Raw genomic sequence first — 23,795 nt, 5'->3', positions numbered from 1 at the left:
AATGGTACCCTCGAAGAAAGTCCTCCTAGGGCATACCCTAGGAAGTGCAACACTTCATCGGGAAACTTTGTGTATTATAACTTTGCATCTTCTAGCTTGCTGGGAAATAATTCCTTTCTTCGACGATTAACATAACTCAAACTTATCATAATCATAAGAGTTCTTCTCCATGTCTTCAAGATAGAAACTTTGAAATAAAAAACTTCAAAATTGTATTAAAAATACATTTTGGTGTAAAAATTCGCACTAGTCTCAAGCGATGCTATTGTCGATTGGTGAATAGAAGAAACAAACGAAAGTAAACATCCTTTGACTAACACTGAGTGAGATAGTACATGCACTACCCCCCTAGGCTAGGAGGAATTTTATTGTTGCCTGTCTACTATTCGGGCTAAGGCCTACTTGAATCAACTAAATATATAAGCAAGTAAGGGGCCGGAGCCGCACCTTACATGAGGAATCCCTATTTTTTATTCATAGCTCCAGCGTTATACAAATCGAATGACATACACAAGCTGAGATCAAACTCTTCTTCCGTCTCTTCGTCTTCAGCCTCCATGTCTTCCACCTCCATATTGTCTTCTTCTGACTCGTCAAAAGAGTATAACATGTTGATCCTCTCACTCTGGTTAGAACTCTTTTTGCAGAATTCTCTTATAGACTTGTTATAACATTCTCTTGAATCAGTTTGACATCCTCGAACGCATCCTATACCATTAAGCGTTGAAAACTTCATGGATAAATGATGAATGGAAGTGAAGACTCACATATCCTTTAAAAATGGTCGTCCAAGAAGAGTATTGTGAGATGACTCGTGATCCACCACCATGAACTGGACGATCTGTGTTGTTGAGAGAGGATATTCTCTAATAGTGACAGGGAGTCTCACTGTCCCTTTTACTTTCACTGCTTCTCCGCCAAAGCCAAAAATATATATGTTTTCGCATTCCATATCTTTGTCGAGAAATCCCATCCTCTTATAAGCATCATAGTAAAGAATATTAACTGAACTTCAATTCGTATTATACAAATGTAAACGAAGAAAGGTTGGCGCCTATTTTTGGCCTCCGGGTTCGAGAAAGGCAAAGATTCAGTGTCCACTTGCCTTTGCCTGCCCCTTCCTTTCTTTCTTTCGCATCTCAATTCAATAAGTATATATTGTTTGGATCTAAATCATTTTCTCAGTGTAATTCATAAAGAAATTGAGTTAAATTTAGTAGCTTGAAAGGGTTGTGTGAGTTTTGTCCCACATTGATAAGGTAAAGAAGGGTTGTATGGTTTATATGGTGCCATGTGCAAAAGTAGTTTACAACTACTAAGACATGTGGGTGTGCATGGTGTTATTGTGAGCCTCGCGCACACACACGCGCGCGCGCCACCGCCGCCTTGCCTCGCCACGCCATGACACGACTCGGGTTGGGTCAGATCGGGTCGAAGGGCGATTTGGGCGTATATCTCGGCGTCTCGCGTACGCGAGGCGACCTGTGCGAGGAATTTTACTGCTTGTTTAATTAAAATATTTACTAACTTATTATATTGTTTTAATATGAGTATTGAATATGTGTAAATGGAATATTAGTAATTGTTTATCAGAAATTATAAACTCTGATTTGCTGGAATACTGATCAGGATTGCTGAAGGAAATACCGATGGGCTGGATCAGGATTTGCTTCGCCGGGGTAAATACTAATGGGCTAACTGTTACGTTTCTGATTTTGAGATATATTCTACTAAATGCATATTAAGTCAAAATATTTATTTTAATTAATGTAATATCCTCGGTTACATTTTGTTTTGTATTATATACGGAACCAAACGTTTGGAATAAGATATACCGATATCACGGACTTGTGAAAACCCTAGTTGCTACTTTCTCTCCTTCTCTCTTTCTCTCCTCCATAACATACAGATTATAACATAGGTTTTTTGGGTGAACTGAGGTACAGGTAGCTGTTGAGTGCTACGTATCTGTGGATGAAGTACTCTGAACTGTTTTATCCTGGAAGCGATATTGCTGCAAACCAACACAGCGTAAGTGGGGTAATAATCTCTTCAAAAACAGTTTAGACTTCTTGAAGGTTAGACGACTCAGCTTTTATGGGTTCTTTTAGATTTGTTAAAGTTTATGTTAGAGATAAGTATTATATCCCCTCTTTTTTAATTCAGTTACCGGTTTATTTTCTTGTTTGCCTTCGTGTATTGTTTTGTTACTTAGTTATTGTCTGTTCTTGTTAATTATGATTCATATAACTGTCCAATTATTGCACGTAATGTTAATTATACCTAACAAATTTTTGTATTTATATTCATGAATCTGCAAGTAATCGAAGGAATCGATGATATTTGTTGATGGGAAAGAAAGAAATACAGTTGCAGAGTTTTAATAACTGTATTTTACAACGACCGCCCAACTAAATCAAGGTCGTAGTTTATGTTTTATTTCTATGCCGTACTTTTGCAATTTTAATGAATTTGTAACATTCAAGCAAATATTTTTTAAATTTGTAATTAATTATGCAAAACTTTAATTTTTTTCAATATATTTATGAACAAGTCTTTACTTTTAAAACTATTTTTTTAAAATTATTATTATTTAAAAAAAAAACAAAATAGACGGAGCCAATTACTAATTATCATTTCCCGCCAATCTGCTACCGATTTTCCCCAAATCGTATATAACAAATCAAATCTAGGGTTTTACTCTTAACCAGAAACAAGAAAAAGAAACGAAGCTTTATTAGTGTGTGATGTCGTCGTTAAGCTGGAGACACCACACGCTGATTCAATCGCTCTTATCCCGAGGCCCTCTCAAAGAATCTGAATTTCGTTCCATTTTTACTAAAATTACTGCCAACCGATCAGGTCTCTCTCTCTCTCTCTCCCCCCCCTCTCTCTCTCTCTGCCTCCCTCCCTCCCTCTCTCTCTGCCTCCCTCTCTCTCCCCCTCTCCCCCCTCCCCCTTCTCTCTCCCACTCCCCCCTCTCTCTATGTATGTGTATATATTGTTCTCTCTGTTTTTATGTACAATAGTCCGTAGTGTTGATGCTAGAAATGTGTAGACATTAATTGGGTTTCTTTTTGTAGTTTATTTCGGTTATATGTGTTTTTTCGGAATTATTTGTTGCATTTTGTTGATAGAGTGTTCGAAGGATTAGTCGAGAATTAGTTAAGGTGCAGTAAACTGGTAATAGAGTTGGATGACAAAAGAATACAACTTTATGACAGTAGATGGCTTTAGTGACACTGAAGTAAGTATAAGCTTTTGTTTACGCATTTTATATATCTTAATTAGGTGGACCGGTTTTTGCGAAACTAATTACAAAATAAAAAGTTAGACATTAATTGGATATTTTTATCCGTGAGTTTTTTTTTTTTTTTCAATTTCTGATTTTTTTCCTTTCTTAGTTAATTCGGTTATGTTTATAATTATAGGGTTTCAATGGATTAGTCGGTAATTAGTTAAAATATGTAGTAATAGAGTCTGATAATGAAATAATATAACTTATGATAGTAGATGAATTTAATGACACTGAACCAAGTATAAGCTTCTGTTTACACATTTTGTATATCGTGATTACGTGGAACGGTTTTTGCGGAACTAAAAATTGGATTTTTTTTTCTATTAGTTTTGTGTTTTTAATTTCAATTTCTGTTTTTCCCCTTGGCTAGTTATTTCTGTTATGTTTGTAGAGGCCCCAATGGATTAGTTGAGAATTAATTGAAAAGGTGTAGTGACAGTCTGATAATCAAAGAGTACAAGTTTATGGAAGTAGGTGAATTTAGTGACATGGGAAGTCTATAGCTCAAGTAATGCTACCTATTTACTCATTTCACTTATGTTAATCACGCGGACCGTTTTTTTTGAAACTTTTAGTGAAGTTCGGGAATGAACTAGATGTACTAATGATTCTTGATCACATACTCTGTTATTTTTTTTTTACCAGATAGTGAACGCTTGTTCCATGATTTTCTTAAGAAAATAAATTCCAATCTTGCTTACGTGCAATTTGAGTTACGTGCGTTCAGAAACCAGTATGATGGCACTGTATATTATGGAGTGGTCAACAATGTCGCAGATGAACAGTCCAAGCTTGGAACCAAGTACACGGTTCCTCAAATTGCTTTCTATAAAGGAATAGTAAGTGTTGGTCTACCTCTGCATTGCGTGTGTTTTTCATTGTTTGAATGTTTTTAGGATTTGTGTAATACACCATGCTTTTAGTCGTCGTTTTAAATTTGTTTTTATAGTGAACAAATCTACAAGGGAAAGAAATTTAATAAAAAGAGTAGTTGAATCGGGTACAAAATTTCCAATCACGCCCCCATTTTATGTCAAGAAGATATTTCACAAGGAGCAGTTTATATATTTGATTAGTTATAATATATCAATAGTTGATGCATTTAGGAATATATTTATCAAATGGTTACCTTCATAGATTTTAAATTTCTACGTATTTCAGCTTGTACTGTATTGCTGTTAGGTGGAAACACATACATGATTATATGTTCTATCTAAAGACATAGTTGCATTATTTTGCTTAATGTTTCTGCTAATGCAAGATTATGCAGCATTTTTAGAGGTAAAGGCACATAATATTGGATGTATAAGGTTATAGATTATATGTTTTATGTAAAGACATTCACTGAAGATTTATTTGATGAAGTCAATTGGACTCAGATGTATCAATTTATAAATTGCATGGAACACAATGTTTGGAAACACCTACTGATATGATCAAGTTCTGCACATAGTTTGTCTGTTTTTTGGTGTACCCATTGAAGTTTTTTTTAATTTGTCTGATTTAAATGCTTAAGTGTTTTATATATAGGAGACAAAGAACCTGTTTTATCCAGATTTATTTATATGGAATACTTCAAGCTTGTCAGTTTATTTGCAGAACTATTATAACAGTAGCCTGTCTAAGTTTTCTGACCTGCAAGTACTTAATATCAGATTGAAGCTATTATACAAGATGATACAGCTCAGGGTAGCATTTCCAATATCGATGCTCTTAATATACGGTTGGAAAATCAGGTAAAAATGCGTTGCCCATCCAAAAGTTTCTGTGAGCACCTATCCATTAAATATATAATATACATTGTTGATGCTTCACTTGCATATAGCTGCCCTGTGATTTATGATTTCTCATTTACCTTGCTCGATCAAATATTAAATGCAAGAAAAATCTTGCTACAATAATTTCTAGGAAGTATATGTTATGCCTTGTCTTCCTATTTCTTTTCTTTACATCTTATACAAACTATTTGTATGATGCATTTGGTAGTTTCAGTATGGAAGGCTAGATCAGTATAGGATGTAATGAAAGGCTTCCTGGTGAAGATGGAATGTGTCATGCGTGTGTATCAATTTCCCTACCAAATAAACCTAAAGTTTCTCTCTTCATACTTTAGTTTACTTATCTGGTCTTAGTCTTGCCTGGTTGCCCCCCCCCCCTTATTTTTTCAACTATGCTGCTCCAGCCAGTCCACTCATGTTGAAAAGCCGTAGGTTGATCTAGTATCTTGACGTTTAGCACCTTATGCATCAAAACTATAATCATTATAGTCAACATAAAATGCAACACCAATTGAAAAAATTTCTCGAATATTGATTCCTGCAGTTCAGCAGTTGATTATCTTACCATGTGTGTGCCAGGTTCCAAATGGAGGTGGAACAGAGTCGCAGGGGGTTTCATCTCAGGTTCCCGCTGCTTTCAGGAATTTTTCCTTGTCCCAAAAGGAACGAACTCTGGATGAGCTAGTACGTGATAAATGGCTATGTGCAACCTCAGATGGTAGGATTGGATTTGGCGTTAGATCCTTTTTGGACCTGCGGAGCTGGTTCCGTAATAATGATGTTCCTGCTTGTGATGTCTGTAATGAGGCTGGAGTGAAGGTCCTTATTTTAGCCAAATTTTTTTCTAGACTGCATGGATACCTTTACTTAATACATGGTCTCTAGAGTTTTGTAATATGCATGTTTTTTTCACCGGAAAATTGCTTAACCTTGTGTATTTTTCCTATAGCAATATCACATTTGCCAGCAATTGCTATATAGAAATGTTCCCAGCACTGCAGGAGCAAGTATATATTTATGTATCTGATATGCTTACTTAAGTAACATATAATGCTCAACATATCTCAACCCGGTAGATAGCTTGCTCAGGAATCCACGTGTTTTGTACTTGTCATTGTCTTGCTTAATTCACACCTCTAGTTTTGTTTATGTTGCGTTACTTGATAAATGTGTTGTTTTCAGGCAGATGCATGTTCAAATGAAAGTTGTACTGTTCGCATCCATAACTACTGTCTGACAAGGAAATTTTCCCAAAGAAGGGTATGTGTCTAAATTTTCCTGTTGTGCTATATTTGCTACCGATAATGATATTTTACGATCTTTGTAAATTATATATTATACTTGCTATTTGTAGGCTGAGAGAATCTGTCCGGGTTGTGGCACTCAATGGAAGTATACAGTGCCCAAAAGTGAATTTGTAGTACATGACGAGGAGGAGTTGCCAAATGGAAACTCTCAGAACCAAGCACCCATTGAACCCCCATTAAGGAAGAAGCAGAGACGCAACCGAACTGTGGATGACACGAGCGGATCTGGTCCCACTCAGAATTGCAAAGTCAAATCTGAGATGAGGAGAACCCGGCGCTCTACGCGGCTAACTGGTGCCAGCCAAAGTTAACTAATTATCCTCCTGCATTACCAACTTACTGGAGAATTCGGTTTCTCAGAATTATGCTTGTAAAAATCCACAATGATGCTCTCAGGCTGGTTATTTTGAATCCTGGAATTAGGATGTGTTTTGAAAGAACCAAACTTGTAAATTCTCCTAGAACTTAATGTTTTTGGTACAGTAAGCAAGCTTGTAAAGCTTGTTTAATTTGCTGAAGTATGTATTCTGTTGCAAGATGATTGATATTTGTTCCAGTTCTGTCTTTTTTTTGTTTGATGGAAAGTATGTATGTATGTTTAATTATAAAGAAGAAACAAGAAGCCCCATCATTACCCCTGGACAAAAATTATATTCCAGTTTGGAAACAAATATGTTTGTTGTTGGAGACAAAATCAGAATAAAGTATAACAATGTAATTGTTTCATGATAACATTTATGTTCTTATGGAATAAGTAAAGAGGTCACTAAAGATAGAACGAAGAAATTGTAAACTCAAGGAAGGTTATCATAATTATATATAACATAAATAAGTTGAGTGAATAAATAAATAAATAATCTCAATCCAAAATAATTAAAGCATTCTTAATACAATTCATGGAAAAATGGCAAATTTTCGATCAAAATTTTCATTATTATAAGAATAACACACTAGTTTCTTTGCCCTTTAATAGAAAATGGCCAATTTTAAAAAATTATCGATAATTCAATTTTTTAAAAACTTCCAATAAATTATAAATTAACACCTTAACCAATTAATTTCGATTTCAAAAATATGTAAACATGACCTAAAATATCAAAGAGTAGTTTTAGAGTTATCAAAATTGCTCTGAAAAAACACATGACATTTGGACATGTTGTAATTAGTTGACTCAAATTAACATATTGGGATTCTTCACATTCATGTGAAAACAACCGACCACAAAACAACTAATATTTTGGTAAAATTTTGAAACGTTTAGAATTACTCGATACCAAATACATGAGAAAAGAACCGAGAAGTTGCACAGACATTGAATATCTCAAATGATTATGAATTTATTCTTTATCGTCCTGGATTCTCGATTCAATTTTTGTTCACCCTAAAAATTTACGAAAACAAATATTTATTTGTAAAGTTATAAGTTATATTTGCTAAAAAAACAATTTCTTAAAATTTGATTCGAGTATTGCTAAAAAAATCTTTAGATGTAGAAGTAGAGTTTTGAGCTCACTTCCTGCTGCTTGATAAACCCATAAACCCTAATCTCAGTTCATACCCGACCCGACCCGAAAGCTGCATATGACCCCTCTCTCTCTCTACTTCTCTCTCTCTCTCTCTCTCTCTCTCTCTCTCTCTCTCTACTTCTTCCACCCTTCTCTCTCTCTACTTCTCTCCCTCACTCTCTCTCTCTCTACAAAGCACAAACACAAAAGGCAATAAGTAGTAATGTTGAGAGGCACAACAAAGACCAAAATCACAAAACTAACAAGAAACTATTCAAGAATAAGCACACCCCACCCTAACTGCACCCCCAAATCACACACAGTAGTGCGTGTTAATCCCAAAACCAACATAGCCCAATTGGGCCCACCTCCCAAAAATGACCACAAGCCCAGACAGCTCCTTTCTCTCCCTCCTTATCCTTCTAATCATCCTTTGCTTCCTCCACGTGTCACTGCTATTTCCTGGATGAAATTCTATTTCCAGGAAATCGATTCTTTGCTCATTCAGTCACACTTCAAAAAAGGCCTCGTAAGGCTCGATTTTCGATACAATAATAATAATAGTTCATTCCTGTAAATATCGGAATTTTAGTCTGTCATTTTTCCGCTTGTTGTACACATTTTCGTGATTTGTAAATTATAAGCTTGTTTACAGTTATGTTGTGTAACTGTTTTGTGTAAATGTTAAGTAATGTAGAAGGTATTAGGAAATTCCGGCTTATATGAATGTTTAGTTACTAAATAATAATGTGGATATAATGCGTGTATATATCGGAATTTTAATCTTTCATTTTTCTGCTTGTTATATGCATTTTCGAGAGATAAATTGTGAGCTTGTTTACCGTTATGTTGTATAACTGTTTTGTGTAAATGTTAAGTAATGTAGAAGGTATTAGGAAATTCCGGCTTATATGAATGTTTAGTTACTAAATAATAATGTGGATATAATGCGTGTATATATCGGAATTTTAATCTTTCATTTTTCTGCTTGTTATATGCATTTTCGAGAGATAAATTGTGAGCTTGTTTACCGTTATGTTGTATAACTGTTTTGTGTAAATGTTAAGTAATGTAGAAGGTATTAGGAAATTCCGGCTTATATGAATGTTTAGTTACTAAATAATAATGTGGATATAATGCGTGTATATATCGGAATTTTAATCTTTCATTTTTCTGCTTGTTATATGCATTTTCGAGAGATAAATTGTGAGCTTGTTTACCGTTATGTTGTATAACTGTTTTGTGTAAATGTTAAGTAATGTAGAAGGTATTAGGAAATTCCGGCTTATATGAATGTTTAGTTACTAAATAATAATGTGGATATAATGCGTGTATATATCGGAATTTTAATCTTTCATTTTTCTGCTTGTTATATGCATTTTTGAGAGATATAAATTGTGAGCTTGTTTACCGTTATGTTGTATAACTGTTTTGTGTAAATGTTAAGTAATGTTGAAGGTATTAGGAAATTCCAGCTTATACGAATGTTTAGTTACTAAATAATAATGTGGATATAATGCGTGTATATATCGGAATTTTAATCTTTCATTTTTCTGCTTGTTATATGCATTTTCGAGAGATAAATTGTGAGCTTGTTTACCGTTATGTTGTATAACTGTTTTGTGTAAATGTTAAGTAATGTAGAAGGTATTAGGAAATTCCAGCTTATACGAATGTTTAGTTACTAAATAATAATGTGGATATAATGCGTGTATATATCGGAATTTTTATCTTTCATTTTTCTGCTTGTTATATGCTTTTTCGAGATATATAAATTGTGAGCTTGTTTACCGTTATGTTATAGAACTGTTATGTGTAATGTAGATGGTATTAGGAAATTCCGGCTTCTATGAATGTTTAGTTACTAAATAATAATGTGTATAAACGTTGAAGTAGGTGTAGTTAAATAATGTAATGTAATTCGAATGTTTAAGTACTAAATAATAATGTCTGTACTCTGTACAATGATTTGGTTTACGTGCTGCTTAATGATTTTAAGGATACCGTTACACGGGGACGTACATATATTTGCATTAGTTTTGTGCTTGTTTATGCTTTTGAATACTGTTATCATGTTATTTTGATATGTTTTTTACATTGCGATAGTTGTATATGTTCGGTATAAGACGGAAATTGGAGATATTATTCGTGTCATTGTTCTAAGATTTGAAACAATTTGTAAAATCTGAAGTGACTATCTATTGTGAAGTGTTTCGATGACAACAAATAAGAGAAAAATCCCTAATCATAGTTCAATTCTAGATATTTTTTGGGAATTTTAACCCCATTGCCAGAAAATTGTTAATTACAAGTTTTCTGATGGCCAATCCTAAATGGCTCACTAGATAGATGGGTAAAGAACATATACCCAGTTTGCTTCTTCACGTGTCACTGGAATCACTTGGGTGAAATCTTATTTTTAAGATATTAAAGCTTCTTTTAGCCAGTCCCAGTTTAGTAAGGGTCTTGTGAGTTCTATTTCCCTTTGGTCTCGGATTTCTGAAACTAGATATCTGGTTATATGCATTTTTAATTTTTAGTGATATACAAGGTTGTGTTGTCGATTACCTTTTCATCTCTGTGTTTTAATTTATTAATTACTTCATTTGTTTTATTTAGATTTTGTATTATGATTGATGATTTTTTTGTTGACTAGAATATGTATATAATTTACTTATAACAGGTGCATATAGATGATAATAATCGTTCGGATGGGGTGTCTTTATATAACCAAGGGAAAATGGATCACTTGAGAAAGGTAATAATTCGATGAATTGGTTGTTTCATTACTGCAACAATATTTGTGGGTTTATTTATTCTACAAGCTACAGTAACATACAGATTAGGCACAATGAGGTCATGAAGACAGGGGCGAGAATTTATGTACCTGTCTCTGTAGCAGAAACCAGAATTTCCAAGAGATTTAACGCTATACCAACGGGAACATTGTATCCTAATGCTGACGAGATTGAGTATCTGCAAAGGCTTGTTAAATACAAGGTATGTCTATTAATCTCCTAGTTTTATATGGACAAGTTGCAGTTGTGAGCGAACAAATCAACTTCCAGTTTTTCTGACGTTAAAATGTTGATGTGCCTACTCAACCCTGCTTTAAGTTTTGCTACTTTTATTTATGTTTTTGCCCCTTTGGAGGTGATGGTCTTGTTAGGGCACATTAGATGACTACTATAATAATTTTTTGACTGATTATCTTCTCGATAAGTAATATAGTAATATTATTTGCAAGTGTGGAATATGTTCATGTCTAATTTTCGCTAACCTTGGCGTGGAATATATGTTTCTTGAAATCTAACTATTTGGGATAGAAAGCAAATATATTTATGTAGCTTAAAAAGGACTTCATAAATACTCTTCCAATCAAGATATGATTACCTTAGTAACTATTTAATTCATTTGTGTTTTTAAATTTAGGACTCTGCTATAATTGTGCTAAACAAACCTCCCAGATTGCCGGTGAAGGTAAGCAGATTCAGATTGCCTTTTGCACTCCGCCTGTCCTGTTTACTTTTCCCCTAACTGATCTTTAAACATCTGTCTAGGGAAACCTACCCGTGCATAACAGCATGGATGCATTGGCTGCCGCAGCATTATCTTACGACAATGAGGAAGGTCCTAAATTGGTGAGGTTCTTGTGCATGTGATGTTTGTTCTTGTTCTGTTACTATTGATTCTTTATGCTTTAGAAACATCCTTTACTGAGTAAGATAACATTCTGGACATGTGGTTGAACAAGATAACTAACTCTATGAAATTTGTTTACGTGCTTTAATACATGTTCATATGTATACTATATATGTGTATGTATGTTCACATAGTTTCTTTCTACATGTTTAGTAATGAAATCTAGTAATATTGGCCACTTTTGTAATGTATCTAATTATCATAAATATGAAATATATCTAATTGCATTTACTAGAAATAATCATAGGAAACCCCAGGGATGGAATAAAATGAAAAATTATGAACAAAATTTAAGGAGAGGATGTAAAAGGGAACTGTCAACAAATATGAGGAAGCAATAATTTTCTATGATTGAGTTTGTTGGGGAAAAATAAGGAAGAAGAAAAATGCAGCATTCCTTGAAAAATCGGTGGTTTAAAGTTCTAGTATCGATTTTTAGGAATGGAATGGAAGAACAATAAAAATTATAAACATCCCCTCATAAATAAATATAAATCTCATTCCATTCTTTCCTAAATTTATTTAGAGTAAGTGAACGCTAGTACACAACCTTATTCTATAAGTGAGTGTTGTCTAAGGTTTCATTTGTTTTATTGAAAAAAGTTTTCATGATTTTTTTATTTGTTTAGTCTTCAAGTTCTTTTTTCTGTTTTACAGGTTTTTTTTATTCGAGGAAAAATGTTTTCTTGATTTTCCAGTGTTTAGATTAGGGAAAATAAATAATTACTGGAGGAAGAAAATTCCTTTGAAAATGGTTATGATTCTAGGGAAAGTGAAGAAAATATATACCAAATTTAAACAATTTTTTACTATTCTCCATTATATTAATTCTAGTCAAATGAAGGAATATAAAATCTCCCGAAATTAATTTTGCAAAAAAGTTCCTCAAAAGCACTTTACATTCTGGAAAATGAAGAGCTCTGAGATGCACATGATGCTGAGAAGAGATGATATTTCATGAACGTTAAGAAAGTTGTATATATGTAACGTTTTTTATGCATATAAAACTATGATATAGAAAATTTTTATTGAAAACAAATTTCTACTTATCAAGTAGTGATAAATATGTAAATTCCAAAAAGTCAAACAAAGACCAGAAAATATTTTAAGGTGTTCAAAACAAAGGAATACTTTTCCCTATAATTTATTTACATAACTGAACTTTTCCAAAACACAATACTTTAAGCCAGACATAGTAGGCATATAATTAGTTGAAAATTTGTAAATTGATTATTAGAAAATGACATACACTCGAGAATTCATGGAAAATAAATACAATCTTAAATTGCATCTTGCTCCCATTAATGTTTGTAACTTTTACATTTAAGTAATTTGCATTTATTATTTTAGAACTGCACTTTTTCGAGTCAAGTTTTGCGTGCTAATACGAATCAAGACAGTTTTAGTGTGTTTAGCCCCTTGACGTCATATGAATTTTCCTGGCACGCTATCTTATAGGTTCATCGTCTTGATAGAGAGAGCAGTGGAATTCATTTAATGGGCAGAACAAAAGAAAGTATAGCTCATCTACAGTGGTTGTTCAGCGGCATATATAAGGGAAATTCCTTGCATAAGGTACATCACGTCCTTGCATGTGCTCACTGCTGGAGGGCTAATGGTGCTTCCACTCCCAATTTCGTCGAGTGTTTCTTTAGTAATGCAATAATATCTTATGACTAATCTGTTACAATGTTAGGCTTGGAATGATGCTTGTCACGCGACATATCAGAAATACTGGGTATTGGTCATAGGTTCTCCCAAGGAAAAGGAGGGTTTAATACGTGCTCCCCTTACGAAGGTTCTCTCTCTCTCTCTCTCACTCTCTCCCTCTCGCCCTCCCTCCCCCCTCTCCCTCACACAGACGCACGCATGTTCTGTCCATGTGGTTACTCCGTTCCATGTGCGTTACGCCGTCTCGTGTGAGTGGATATGTGCATTGGAATATTTGTCCAGGTCTTATTAAGGCATTGCAAATTCTCTCTCTCTCTCTCTCCCCCTCTCCCTCCCTCCCCCTTCCCTCTCCCTTACACACACGCACACAGACGCACGCATGTTCTGTCCATGTGGTTACTCCGTTCCATGTGCGTTACGCCGTCTCGTGTGAGTGGATATGTGCATTGGAATATTTGTCCAGGTCTTATTAAGGCATTGCAAAATGACAAATCTTATGTGAACATCAGGTATTCCTTAATGATGGAAAAACAGAAAGAGTAATATTGGCTCATGGCTCGGGTTTAGAAGCCTCACAAGAGGCAGTGACAGAATATCGAGTTCTTGGTCCTATGATAAATGGTTGCTCATGGATTGAGTTGCGCCCACTTACAAGCAGGAAACATCAGGTAATTTCAACCCCGGTGGACATTTTTCCATTTGTCATTCATTTCTTATTGCTACCTTGCATTTTGACACTTGCTAAATGTATTAATATTAATCATTTCTGTTTTCAATGGTCTTTATTCTAGCTACACCTTTATGTCTGCTCGTGACGAGGCATCTAGTTTATTTGCATATTAAAATTTTATCCCTTAATTTTTCCTATTGTGTAATCTCTCCATGTTTGCCTTGTATTACTTTCTATTGTTTACTTTCTCATCTGCAATTTATGCTAATTTAGAGTTTCTACTCATTCCCACACCATGGTGATTTTTTCAAATTATATCTATTGATATATTCATTTTCTAATCATCATTCATTTACTTGCTTTTTAAATCATATATAAATCAGCTTGTACTACTCTCTTTATGTCATTGCTTATTTTCCACCCAGGCTAACCACTAGATAATGCATGGAGATTTTGAAGGCCAGAAAATGGTTTTCGATTTCATGTATATTGGCCGTTAAAAAAGTCTTGAAAAGGATAAGCAATCCTACAAATTACAAACATTACAGTTACCTGGCCAATAAATATATCACAATTATATGATCATCTTTGCTATGTCGTTAAAGATGTAAAAGAGAAGTTACAATTATTATAACAGTACTCTACCACTGATATTAAATACAATTACAAATAATCACATGGTGATATATCAGCTTAAGGGTTTCATCGGTTAGATAATTTAGAAATGATTACAAAACATAATTAAGTAGATGTTAATATAAAAGAGTGAAGTTGGAGCATGAGGGTTGCAGTGGTTAGATAATTTAGAAATGATTGCAAAACATAACAATATATATATATGTTAATATAAAAGAGTGGGTTTGGTAAATGTATATATATATATATATATATATATTAATATAAAAGAGTGGGTTTGGTAAATGTATGTCGGACAAGTAAGGGTGCTGGACCTTGAATTCATTACTTGTTATGAATATATAATAATCACTTGTTAGTGCGGGGCCCCAGTGCAGAAGGGGAACCAGCAAAGAATCAGAAACATTTAGGGCAATCTGTAACAACTCCAGTTGTGTCCATGGTGTGGTTTTTTGTGGTTTCGAGCATTAATGGGTACCAAATAGTTTGGTTAATTGACATTACCTATAACTCCATTACCTCCGGATGTAAGAGGGAATAGCTTCTTCGGTGTTGCCACCATGTAATCTATGGAATTTATCATTTTTCTGGCCCTATAATTAAATTATTGGTTTAAAAGTAAAAAGGTAAGTGGGCTCCCATGCTCCCGCTTGCCCCAACATTCATTTGTCAAATCCATTTCCTGTTGGCCTCATTTTCTATATGCTTACCCACATTAGCTGTCAAGTGTCACCATTTATTCTTTCCCAGGACGACCTCTGTTTTAGGTTAAGAGAGTACTCCTGGATTTCAACATCCGGACTGCAAAAAACAATCCGTGTAGTATATATTTTAGTTGCTCAAAGATGGATGCATATAATTAAATTACGTAATGATGTGGGGTGAACCAGAAGGGAGCTGGTGGGGTCAGTTCACCCTTGGATGACATCAGTTCTGTATCATATTTGGAATAATTGGAAAAATTAAATCACTTGACCAAAAATATTTCAGAAGTTGTCATTCCAAGATCAAGAGGTTAACAATCGTAGCCCATAAGAGCTTCTTTACTTTTTTGGTTAACAAGGTTCTAGTATGTTTTTTTTGGTGCATACCAAGGTTCTAGTATATTGCAAATAAATGACAATTTTTGCCCTAAATTGAGTTGTGCGTTTTTTATGCATTACTGATTTCAAGAAACTTGCAAAAAATGATAAAGTTTATTCTCCTTCCCGACATTTCTGGTTTTGCTGCTGCATATGATCACTCGCTGTCTTTCCTAAATACGATTAATAAGATATGTAAAATTGATCTGTTCCTTGTATCTGGCGGATGATATGCTCTGTTACTATTGGTGTTAGGTTTGTCCATATTCTTGAAAACACAATACTCATAATGTGAGACCTCACCGAGTCCTTTGCATTTACATTCAATATATTTGGACAGATCCGTGTACATTGTGCCGAGGCTCTTGGGACACCAATTGTCGGTGATTACAAGTACGGATGGTTTACCCATCGTAGATGGAAGCAAATGCCTAGAGTTGATATTGAGCCAACAACTGGTAAACCCTACAAGATGCGGAGGCCAGATGGATTGGATGTTCAAAAAGGAAGTGTATTATCTAAGGTACCATTGCTACACATGCATTGCAGGGAGCTTGTACTTCCCAATGTCGCTAAGTTCATCGAGCTCCACAAGAATACACCAGAGATAACGCAAAGACCTGGGGACAATTATACGAAGCCTGATCTCCTTAGATTTGTTGCATCAATGCCGTCGCACATGAAAATTAGTTGGAATCTCATGTCTTCTTATTTGGTCTAATAACACCGGAAAACATACATCAGAGCATATGAACTCGGGCATTATGCAGAAAGGTCATCCTTCATGTCATGGATGGAAATTGGAAGTTGAGTTCATGATTTTCAGCTTATCTTTTGTAGTTACAATTAAATGTACATATGTGTATTTGTACAAGTTTATTTAAGGGGCCAAGTTGGTGTAAGGTATTTACAATTTAATGAGAGTGAGGAGCAGCAAAATTCATTAATGTTTTTCAACCTACACCATACAGTTCCTTGAATGCTTGTCATTTGGTATTCCCATACAACATCATAACTATTGGCTACAAATTGGACAGCATATGTAATTTGTGGATTCCCCCTAAATTGATTTAATGTTTTTTTTACCGAATATTAATCCAATTTTAATCAATTTTATCTTTAGATATGTTTTAACTAATTTAGAAAATTACCAAAATATAATGTAAATAGCCATTATTACCATCATTTTTAAAAAAATATCTAGAAATCCATTTTTAAATTGGGTCATATAAAAAGTAACGCTAGAGATGCAAATAAAAAAGAAAATCTCATATACCCTATTCTAATTAGTGAGATTCATACTCAGAGTATACACTAGAAAACAAACAACAAGAAAGTGACATCTCGTTTTTTGTAAAAGTTTTGAATACTCCCACTCTGTTTTTTAATATATGACGTTTGATTTTTTGACACACATATTTAGGAGAGTTAACCGCATAGTTAGAATTATTATTTTAAGAAATTTTTTTTGAATAAAAATATGAGATCAAAACTTTTATTGACAGAAAGAATTTTTGAAAAAAATTATTTTAACTATACGGTCAAACCTCCTAAACATGTGTACCAGAATGTCAAACATCGTATATTTAAAAACAGAGGGAGTATAATTTTTGGGACATATAGAATTACTCTATATCCTCTCTTTCATTTTAATAGTAACTTGATTTTTTCGCACTCATTTCTAAGTATTTTGATCGTCTAATTAAAATAATTATTTTTAAATTTTTATTTTTTTGAAAAAGATATATAAATTAAACTTTTATTTACAATTTTTTTTAAAATGATAATTTTTACTATGCGGTCAACGCAACCTTAGATCTGTGCATAAAAGTGAGATAATTAAAATGAAAGTGAGAGTAAATATTTGGTGAATGATAAATTCACATTGATTTCAACAATAAAAATAAATTATTTCAAATTTCCCTAAAAAATAAAAATAAAACTAGTCATGGGCTGCTGAGGAGGTAGGTTAGCTAGTTGCACCTTGCACGAAGTCAGTTATTACACAATACTTGCTGCTCTTTTTGTCTTCTTTTCTCCTCCCTGATTACTAGCCTCCCCAATAAATACTTACAATCAATTATTGATAGACACATATACATACAACTACAAAACTTCTTGATTACTTTGCCTTGATTGTCTTGATCCTCATCTGGGTATTATTTATCTTGTTAGTTTTTACTATATTCTTCACTTATTTCATCAACTGTTGTGATTTCCTTATCTGGGCTGTTTTTGTTTTGCTCATTTGTTGGATTTTATGCTTAAAGTTTTGATCTTTTTATTAGCTGTGATCTTGTTTATTGTAGTTTTGTAAATTCTTGATTGTTGTTATTAAGCTAAAATTTTGAGGGTTTAATTTACATGCTGCACCAAGTACAATGATTTTAAGGGATACACATGTAGAGTAAAATATGTATGCATCAGTTTTGTGCTTGTTTTTGACACCAAGTACTTGGTCATTACATAGAGAGGTTCATGCTCTTGTTTTTGACATTGCGATAATCAAATTTGCTTGGTTCTAAAGACAAAAAGAATTTGGTACTGTTATGCCTTAATATACTGATGTGGTTAGATATTTCATCAGTACTTAGGATGACCGAGTAAATTAGTATGTAGTTGTTTGTTCTTGATTGTAGCTTTGTAGGTCATACGTAACAATTAACTAGAGCTCTTACAAGTGCATTCACATCTCATTGGCCTTAAAGATTAGATTTCGTATTTTTTTAAAATCCAGATAAACTATCATCTTAATTCTGGATATGTTGATTTTAAAGAAAAAGTATTATAACAAACAGAAAGAAATTCAAGGCACTGGATGTATACCTAAGTTTTCAATAATTCAACCTCGTGGACTGTGAAAAGCTAGCTTTGCAAACTATATTGAGTGTTTTGACTGGAAAATATTTCACTTTTGTTAGAGCAACTCCAATGGTAGATGTAAATGGCTGGAGTCATTGCTCTAAGTTGGCACCAAAAAGTATTTTTGGTGCTTATATAGAACTTTAACTATAATGCTAGTTGCATTTTGCAACCAAATAATTCCAAATATAACTGACTTTTTGTCTTTCTTTTAACTTTCATTTGAAGTACACCAACATGCATTTATTTTATGGTCAATTGATGATGTGGCTAGATGCATATATGCATCCTTGGTTTCGAATTTGGAACCAAATATATATGCATCCAAATATGCGACGCCTTTGGAGTTGAGTTTTTATTTTGCATTTGGTTCCAAATTATAGATATGGAACCAACTTTAGTATTCCAAATTAAAGAGCAATGCTTGATTACAAATTTTTTGATCACATAAAGCCATCTGTTAAGAACACGTGCAAAAGATCTTGCTAATTTACAACAGTTATTTTTGCTTTAGATATCAACCTAGATATATAAAGGGTTTAGTATTACTCGATTCTTGTGCCACTCTTGGAGTAGTTCGATTTGATAATAGATATCAAAGCAATGTAATTAGCAATATCATTTAATTAACTCTTATTTGGTATCTAAGCCAATAATTAACTCCCAACTTCTTGCTTTTTCATGTTTCTAAATTGCAAATGTAAATAATTTGCTAAAGCATTTTTCAATTCTCTGGTCCCCAACCACCTAATAGTTGGGTATGATGTTTTCTGTTGAAGTTTAAGTAAAGTATTTGTGGTTATGCAGTTAAATTTTATTTCCTAAATGTTAGTTCATCTCATGTAACAATTACTGCATAAGTTATGCACTTGTATAAGATTAGATTATTTCCTTTGTTTAGTTAATTCTGTGTTAGTAATATTTTTGGGCAAATTTTTTAGTTCTAATCATTGCAAAATGTTTCGAGGCCTAACGGGAGTTATCACTAATCAGATACAAACTTCATCAAATTAACTGTAGTTAGAAAACAATTATTTGTATATGATTAAATTTTTTGGTAGTATAACTAGTTCTTGTCGCTTATGTCTGATAGGAGCTTTGCAACGATGTCAGAAATTAAATAATTAGAAGCATTTTTCGTTTCAGAAAATTATTACTTAAAGATGGCCTCTGGAGGCAATATCTATCAGGATATAACCGAGTCTTGTGTTACATCAGCTGGTTATGATATTGAACCTGCAAATGTGGAATGCAGAGGTTTGCCTGTGCACAAATCTAACACTGTTAATGGTAAAGCAGCAAGGGCGTCGAACACTGCCGTGCACGAGTTACTTGATTGTCCTGTATGCTGGAATTCAATGTACCCTCCCATCAGTCAGGTATACCATATATGAGTCAAACTGAGAAGCATAAAAGATAATTAATCCCTGTGTAACTTCGAACATATTATATTTATAGTTTTATAGTAGCTATTAATATGTGTGTGTGTGTGTGTTTATAGAAAGACCACTTCCATCTGATGGCCAACACTTCCTTGCCTCCTCCTTGTTTAAACACCAGTTAAAAACATGATTTGTGGAAAGATGCCCTCTGCGGTTGAGTTTATTCTTATGTTAGAGCGGAATGATAGACTAGATGTGTAATTTGAATTATAATCTAAATAGATGGATTTTTGTTCTTGTAATTTTTTAATGTTGTGATAAGGAAAATATATATACATGTTGCTCTGATTTGAAGCAGCTCTCAATGTTCAGTATGGGGATTTTGGGATCCTGCTTTGTCAGCCAACTTAGAAATTAGGGTGTTTATTCTTCTGTAAAAATCATGATTTTTGTGTGGAGATCATTCTTATGTTAAGAGCGGAAAGATAGACTGGATGTGTAATTTAAATCAAATTATATATTGATGGGTTTTTGTTCTTGTAATTTTTATTGTTGTGATGGAGAAAATATATATCTACATGTTGCTTTAAATTTAAAGCAGCTCTAAATGTCAAGTATGGGGTGTTTAGAACCTGCTGTCTGCCAACTTAAAAATTAAAATTAAGAACACATATTATATAAATCTGTCTATGTATATTATGTGTAAATCGTAAAAGCATTATGGTGGAATCCATCTAGCAATATTATATATTTACTGCAGGATAGAACCCAAAATTTATTTTAGAGAAATTGTACATTGAAGGGTAATATTAGAAACTACACTTGAGCAGTTGTTTAGTGCACATGCCTAAAGGATAAAAGTCAGTATCCTTGTTAACTTTCTATACTGGTTGCAGTGCCCCAACGGTCACACAATATGTCAAAGCTGTAAGATTCAAGTAAAAAACATTTGTCCTATTTGCCGCCAAGAACTTGGAAATATTAGGTGCTTGGCTTTGGAGAAAGTTGCAGAGTCACTAGAATTGCCATGCAAGTATAAGTTTCTGGGATGTGAAGGCATATTCTCCTACCACAACAGGCTAAGGCATGAGCAAAATTGCAGGTACATCCTGACTGATCCTAGATTTACCAGTTCTGAAGATTGCTAATTTGCAATTATTATGTCAGTTGGTCATTTTAGGATGTTTCTTTCAGATATCGTCCATATAATTGCCCTTATGCTGGAGCTGAATGTCCCATTACTGGTGATATCATGTTCCTTGTTAAGCATCTCAAGGATGACCACAATGTTGACATGCATGACGGAAGCACCTTTAATCACCGGTATGTCAAAGCTAATCCTCACGAGGTGGAAAACGCTACATGGATGTTGACCGTAAGAGTTCTCTCCCTATAGTTCCCTCTCTTGATCATCATGAAGCGTAAACCTAGAAGTTGATTATTAGAATATACATTACAGATATCTATGCATGCTAAGAGCTCATGTCGTACATGCAGTTGTGCATTATTTAAAGGCTCTTGTCATACATTATTATGATAATGTGGTGTGTATTATAATATTCTGTCATCATGTATCAAATTTGGTATTTCAGTTACAAACAACTATACTCTCTAGATGGATACATGAATTGACATACCGACTTGGATCTCGAAATCATAGCAACTCGTAACATCTAAATTTTGAATCAATGTAATTATGTAACCAAGGGACTCGTACTATTTGCATCATTGAATGTAAATGACTAATTGCTGACTGGGAACACACATCTTTTTAGCATGAACGTATGACTGCGGTTTCCTATGAATTTATATGTTGGAATTAATTTCTTTCAAATATATGTCTTGTATTATGCTTCCGATAACTTCTATAGTAGACCAGAACGCACATTAGAAAGAAAAAGGAAAGGTTACTAAGATTGCTAAACTAGTATATATGTAAAAATATTCCAAAGCAATATCCACATTTTGTCTTTGCATCGATTTATTAATAGTAATGCTTTACCTACATAACCACATAACGCGCCACCTCATTTGTTAAAGAAAAATGCAGTTAATTACCTTATAGGAAGAAGAGGAGTTTCTTAACAGTTTAGTCATTTTTTATTTGGTGATATCAGTTTTTTTCCCTTAGGCTTCTTACACCTTCAGGCAATTTTCTGCTCTTTTCCTGTTTACAGTTACCTCCTTCACCACGGCATTCTTTAAAAAAGAGACATCCCTGAACCTTGTTCTGCAATTCCTATAATCAATTGACTTCTAAACTTTTGTACTTGGAACGTGTCTATGAGCCTTATGCAGCATTCTAATTTTCTTTGCAGTTGGGAGACGTTTTACCTTCATTGTATGGTGCAACTACATTTTAAATCTATTGATTCAGCTATTGTACATATCAAAGCTTAATGTTTTATCCATATGCGTTAACCTTGTGTAAAAAAACACAAGGATTGATGAGTATAAATAGTAGGGCTTGTTAGTTCAAATATGTGTCGTAGACTACTTTACTTGAAACAACAGAATTTCAAGCATTTCTTAGGGACATTAATACAGTAATAGAGCTAAAACATTATGTGTGAGCTGTCACAACTGATATTTTTGAAGTCAGACGACAGCAATTTTGTTAGTATTCTTGATATTTTAGGTTATACCGAGTCTGCACTCTACCTGACCTCAGCGTAATGTGACTTCACTTTAATTTTTAACGTTTCTTGTAAAAAAGTATTTGGTTCTTTCTTAACATTAAACAAAAGATCTTGTTATATTTGATTCTTCTTCTATATTGTATAGGTTTTCAACTGTTTCAACCATCAATTTTGCTTGCATTTTGAGGCTTTTCACATAGGAATGGCTCCTGTTTACATGGCCTTCCTTCGCTTTATGGGCGACGATCATGATGCAAAAAAATTTAGTTATAGTCTTGAAGTTGGCGGAAATGGCAGGAAATTGACATGGCAAGGGGTTCCGAGGAGCATTCGTGATAGTCATATAACAGTTCGAGACAGTCTAGATGGACTGTGTATTCAGAGAAACATGGCACTATTCTTTTCGGGTGGCGATAGACAGGAGTTGAAACTCAAAGTAGCTGGTCGTATATGGAAAGAACAGCTATAATTATTAATCACTATGTAAAACACACCTCTCCAGTTATGTGTAAACTTCAATATTTATGTACATATTTCCTGAATCATGGGGTATTTATGATGATCAGATCACGTTAATTTCAGTATTAGTCCCTTCTGAAATTCGATGGCTCGATAGATAATATAATATTTTAACTGTCAAGGTAAATGAGACAGTCTCAAATTGCAAATGGGACAGTCCCTTTACAAATAAGACAATGAATGAGACAATCTCAATTAACCGCGGAAAGTAAATAACAGTAATGAAAATGCAGAATGCTGAAAACTTAATAAATAAAAATACTCACTTGGTTCGGCCCCTACATCTAATCTATGGCCTATATCCCCCTAAACCTAGTCTATGACCTACATACAAGTCCCATCCAAGTCCTTATGCCAACTAGCATAAATAATGTATTATATTAATTTAAAACAAAATATTTACAAACTTTCCTTGATTACAAACTTGGCCCACTTGAAAGAAACTTTTCCCTAGCACACAGCTACTTGACCTTTCACTTGTAATCAAACTCCCACGACCTGGGACAAATGATATAATACACCTTTCAGATACAAGAATATAATGTGAAAGTATATAACTCAAACTAGGCTTCTTGTTTACTGGATATGTATCTCGGGTATAGAACAAGAAGGTTTTTTCAGATGATAAGAATTGACGTTAAAGCATTAGCTCAAATCTGAAAAATGTGAGTTGTATTTATAAGCAAAGTTCTAACAGATTTATTTTCAAACAAAGGATAAAATAGATAAGATTTGAAAACAAGT

The 23,795-nt window shown here is 33.7% G+C and overlaps 3 protein-coding genes across 8 annotated transcripts; all 3 read left to right on the top strand.

Annotated features, from left to right (window-relative positions):
• Nucleotides 1–2,662: 2,662 nt before the first annotated feature.
• On the top strand, nucleotides 2,663–7,035 carry LOC141659393 (uncharacterized). The gene is made up of 6 exons (XM_074466245.1): nucleotides 2,663–2,862; nucleotides 3,944–4,137; nucleotides 4,954–5,034; nucleotides 5,656–5,895; nucleotides 6,259–6,336; nucleotides 6,431–7,035. Exons 1-6 carry the CDS (start codon nucleotides 2,748–2,750, stop codon nucleotides 6,692–6,694), a joined length of 972 nt encoding a protein of 323 aa, XP_074322346.1. The 5' UTR covers nucleotides 2,663–2,747; the 3' UTR covers nucleotides 6,695–7,035.
• Nucleotides 7,036–7,923: 888 nt separating this feature from the next.
• Nucleotides 7,924–16,596, top strand: LOC141659392 (RNA pseudouridine synthase 3, mitochondrial). Of its 2 annotated transcripts, none has more exons than XM_074466243.1 (9): nucleotides 7,924–8,417; nucleotides 10,572–10,646; nucleotides 10,730–10,888; nucleotides 11,321–11,368; nucleotides 11,449–11,529; nucleotides 13,049–13,165; nucleotides 13,287–13,388; nucleotides 13,771–13,929; nucleotides 15,990–16,596. In XM_074466243.1, exons 1-9 carry the CDS (start codon nucleotides 8,112–8,114, stop codon nucleotides 16,368–16,370), a joined length of 1,428 nt encoding a protein of 475 aa, XP_074322344.1. In that variant the 5' UTR covers nucleotides 7,924–8,111; the 3' UTR covers nucleotides 16,371–16,596. The 2 variants fall into 2 exon arrangements, with proteins under 2 accessions (XP_074322344.1, XP_074322345.1); XM_074466244.1 differs by having other exon boundaries at nucleotides 8,353–8,417; nucleotides 10,720–10,888.
• Nucleotides 16,597–17,626: 1,030 nt separating this feature from the next.
• On the top strand, nucleotides 17,627–23,119 carry LOC141659391 (E3 ubiquitin-protein ligase SINAT2-like). 5 transcript variants are annotated; one of them, XM_074466238.1, is made up of 5 exons: nucleotides 17,627–17,805; nucleotides 19,658–19,890; nucleotides 20,790–20,995; nucleotides 21,088–21,268; nucleotides 22,678–23,119. In XM_074466238.1, the coding sequence occupies exons 2-5, from the start codon at nucleotides 19,675–19,677 to the stop codon at nucleotides 22,999–23,001; spliced, it is 927 nt and encodes a 308-aa protein (XP_074322339.1). In that variant the 5' UTR covers nucleotides 17,627–17,805; nucleotides 19,658–19,674; the 3' UTR covers nucleotides 23,002–23,119. The 5 variants fall into 5 exon arrangements, with proteins under 5 accessions (XP_074322339.1, XP_074322341.1, XP_074322340.1 ...); XM_074466240.1 differs by having other exon boundaries at nucleotides 19,605–19,890; XM_074466239.1 differs by having other exon boundaries at nucleotides 17,627–17,819.
• The last annotated feature ends 676 nt before the right edge of the window (nucleotides 23,120–23,795 follow it).

Source organism: Apium graveolens, chromosome 5, assembly GCF_009905375.1.
Source record: "Apium graveolens cultivar Ventura chromosome 5, ASM990537v1, whole genome shotgun sequence".
Lineage (NCBI taxonomy): Eukaryota > Viridiplantae > Streptophyta > Magnoliopsida > Apiales > Apiaceae > Apium > Apium graveolens.
This window is presented reverse-complemented; position numbering and strand designations above follow the sequence as displayed.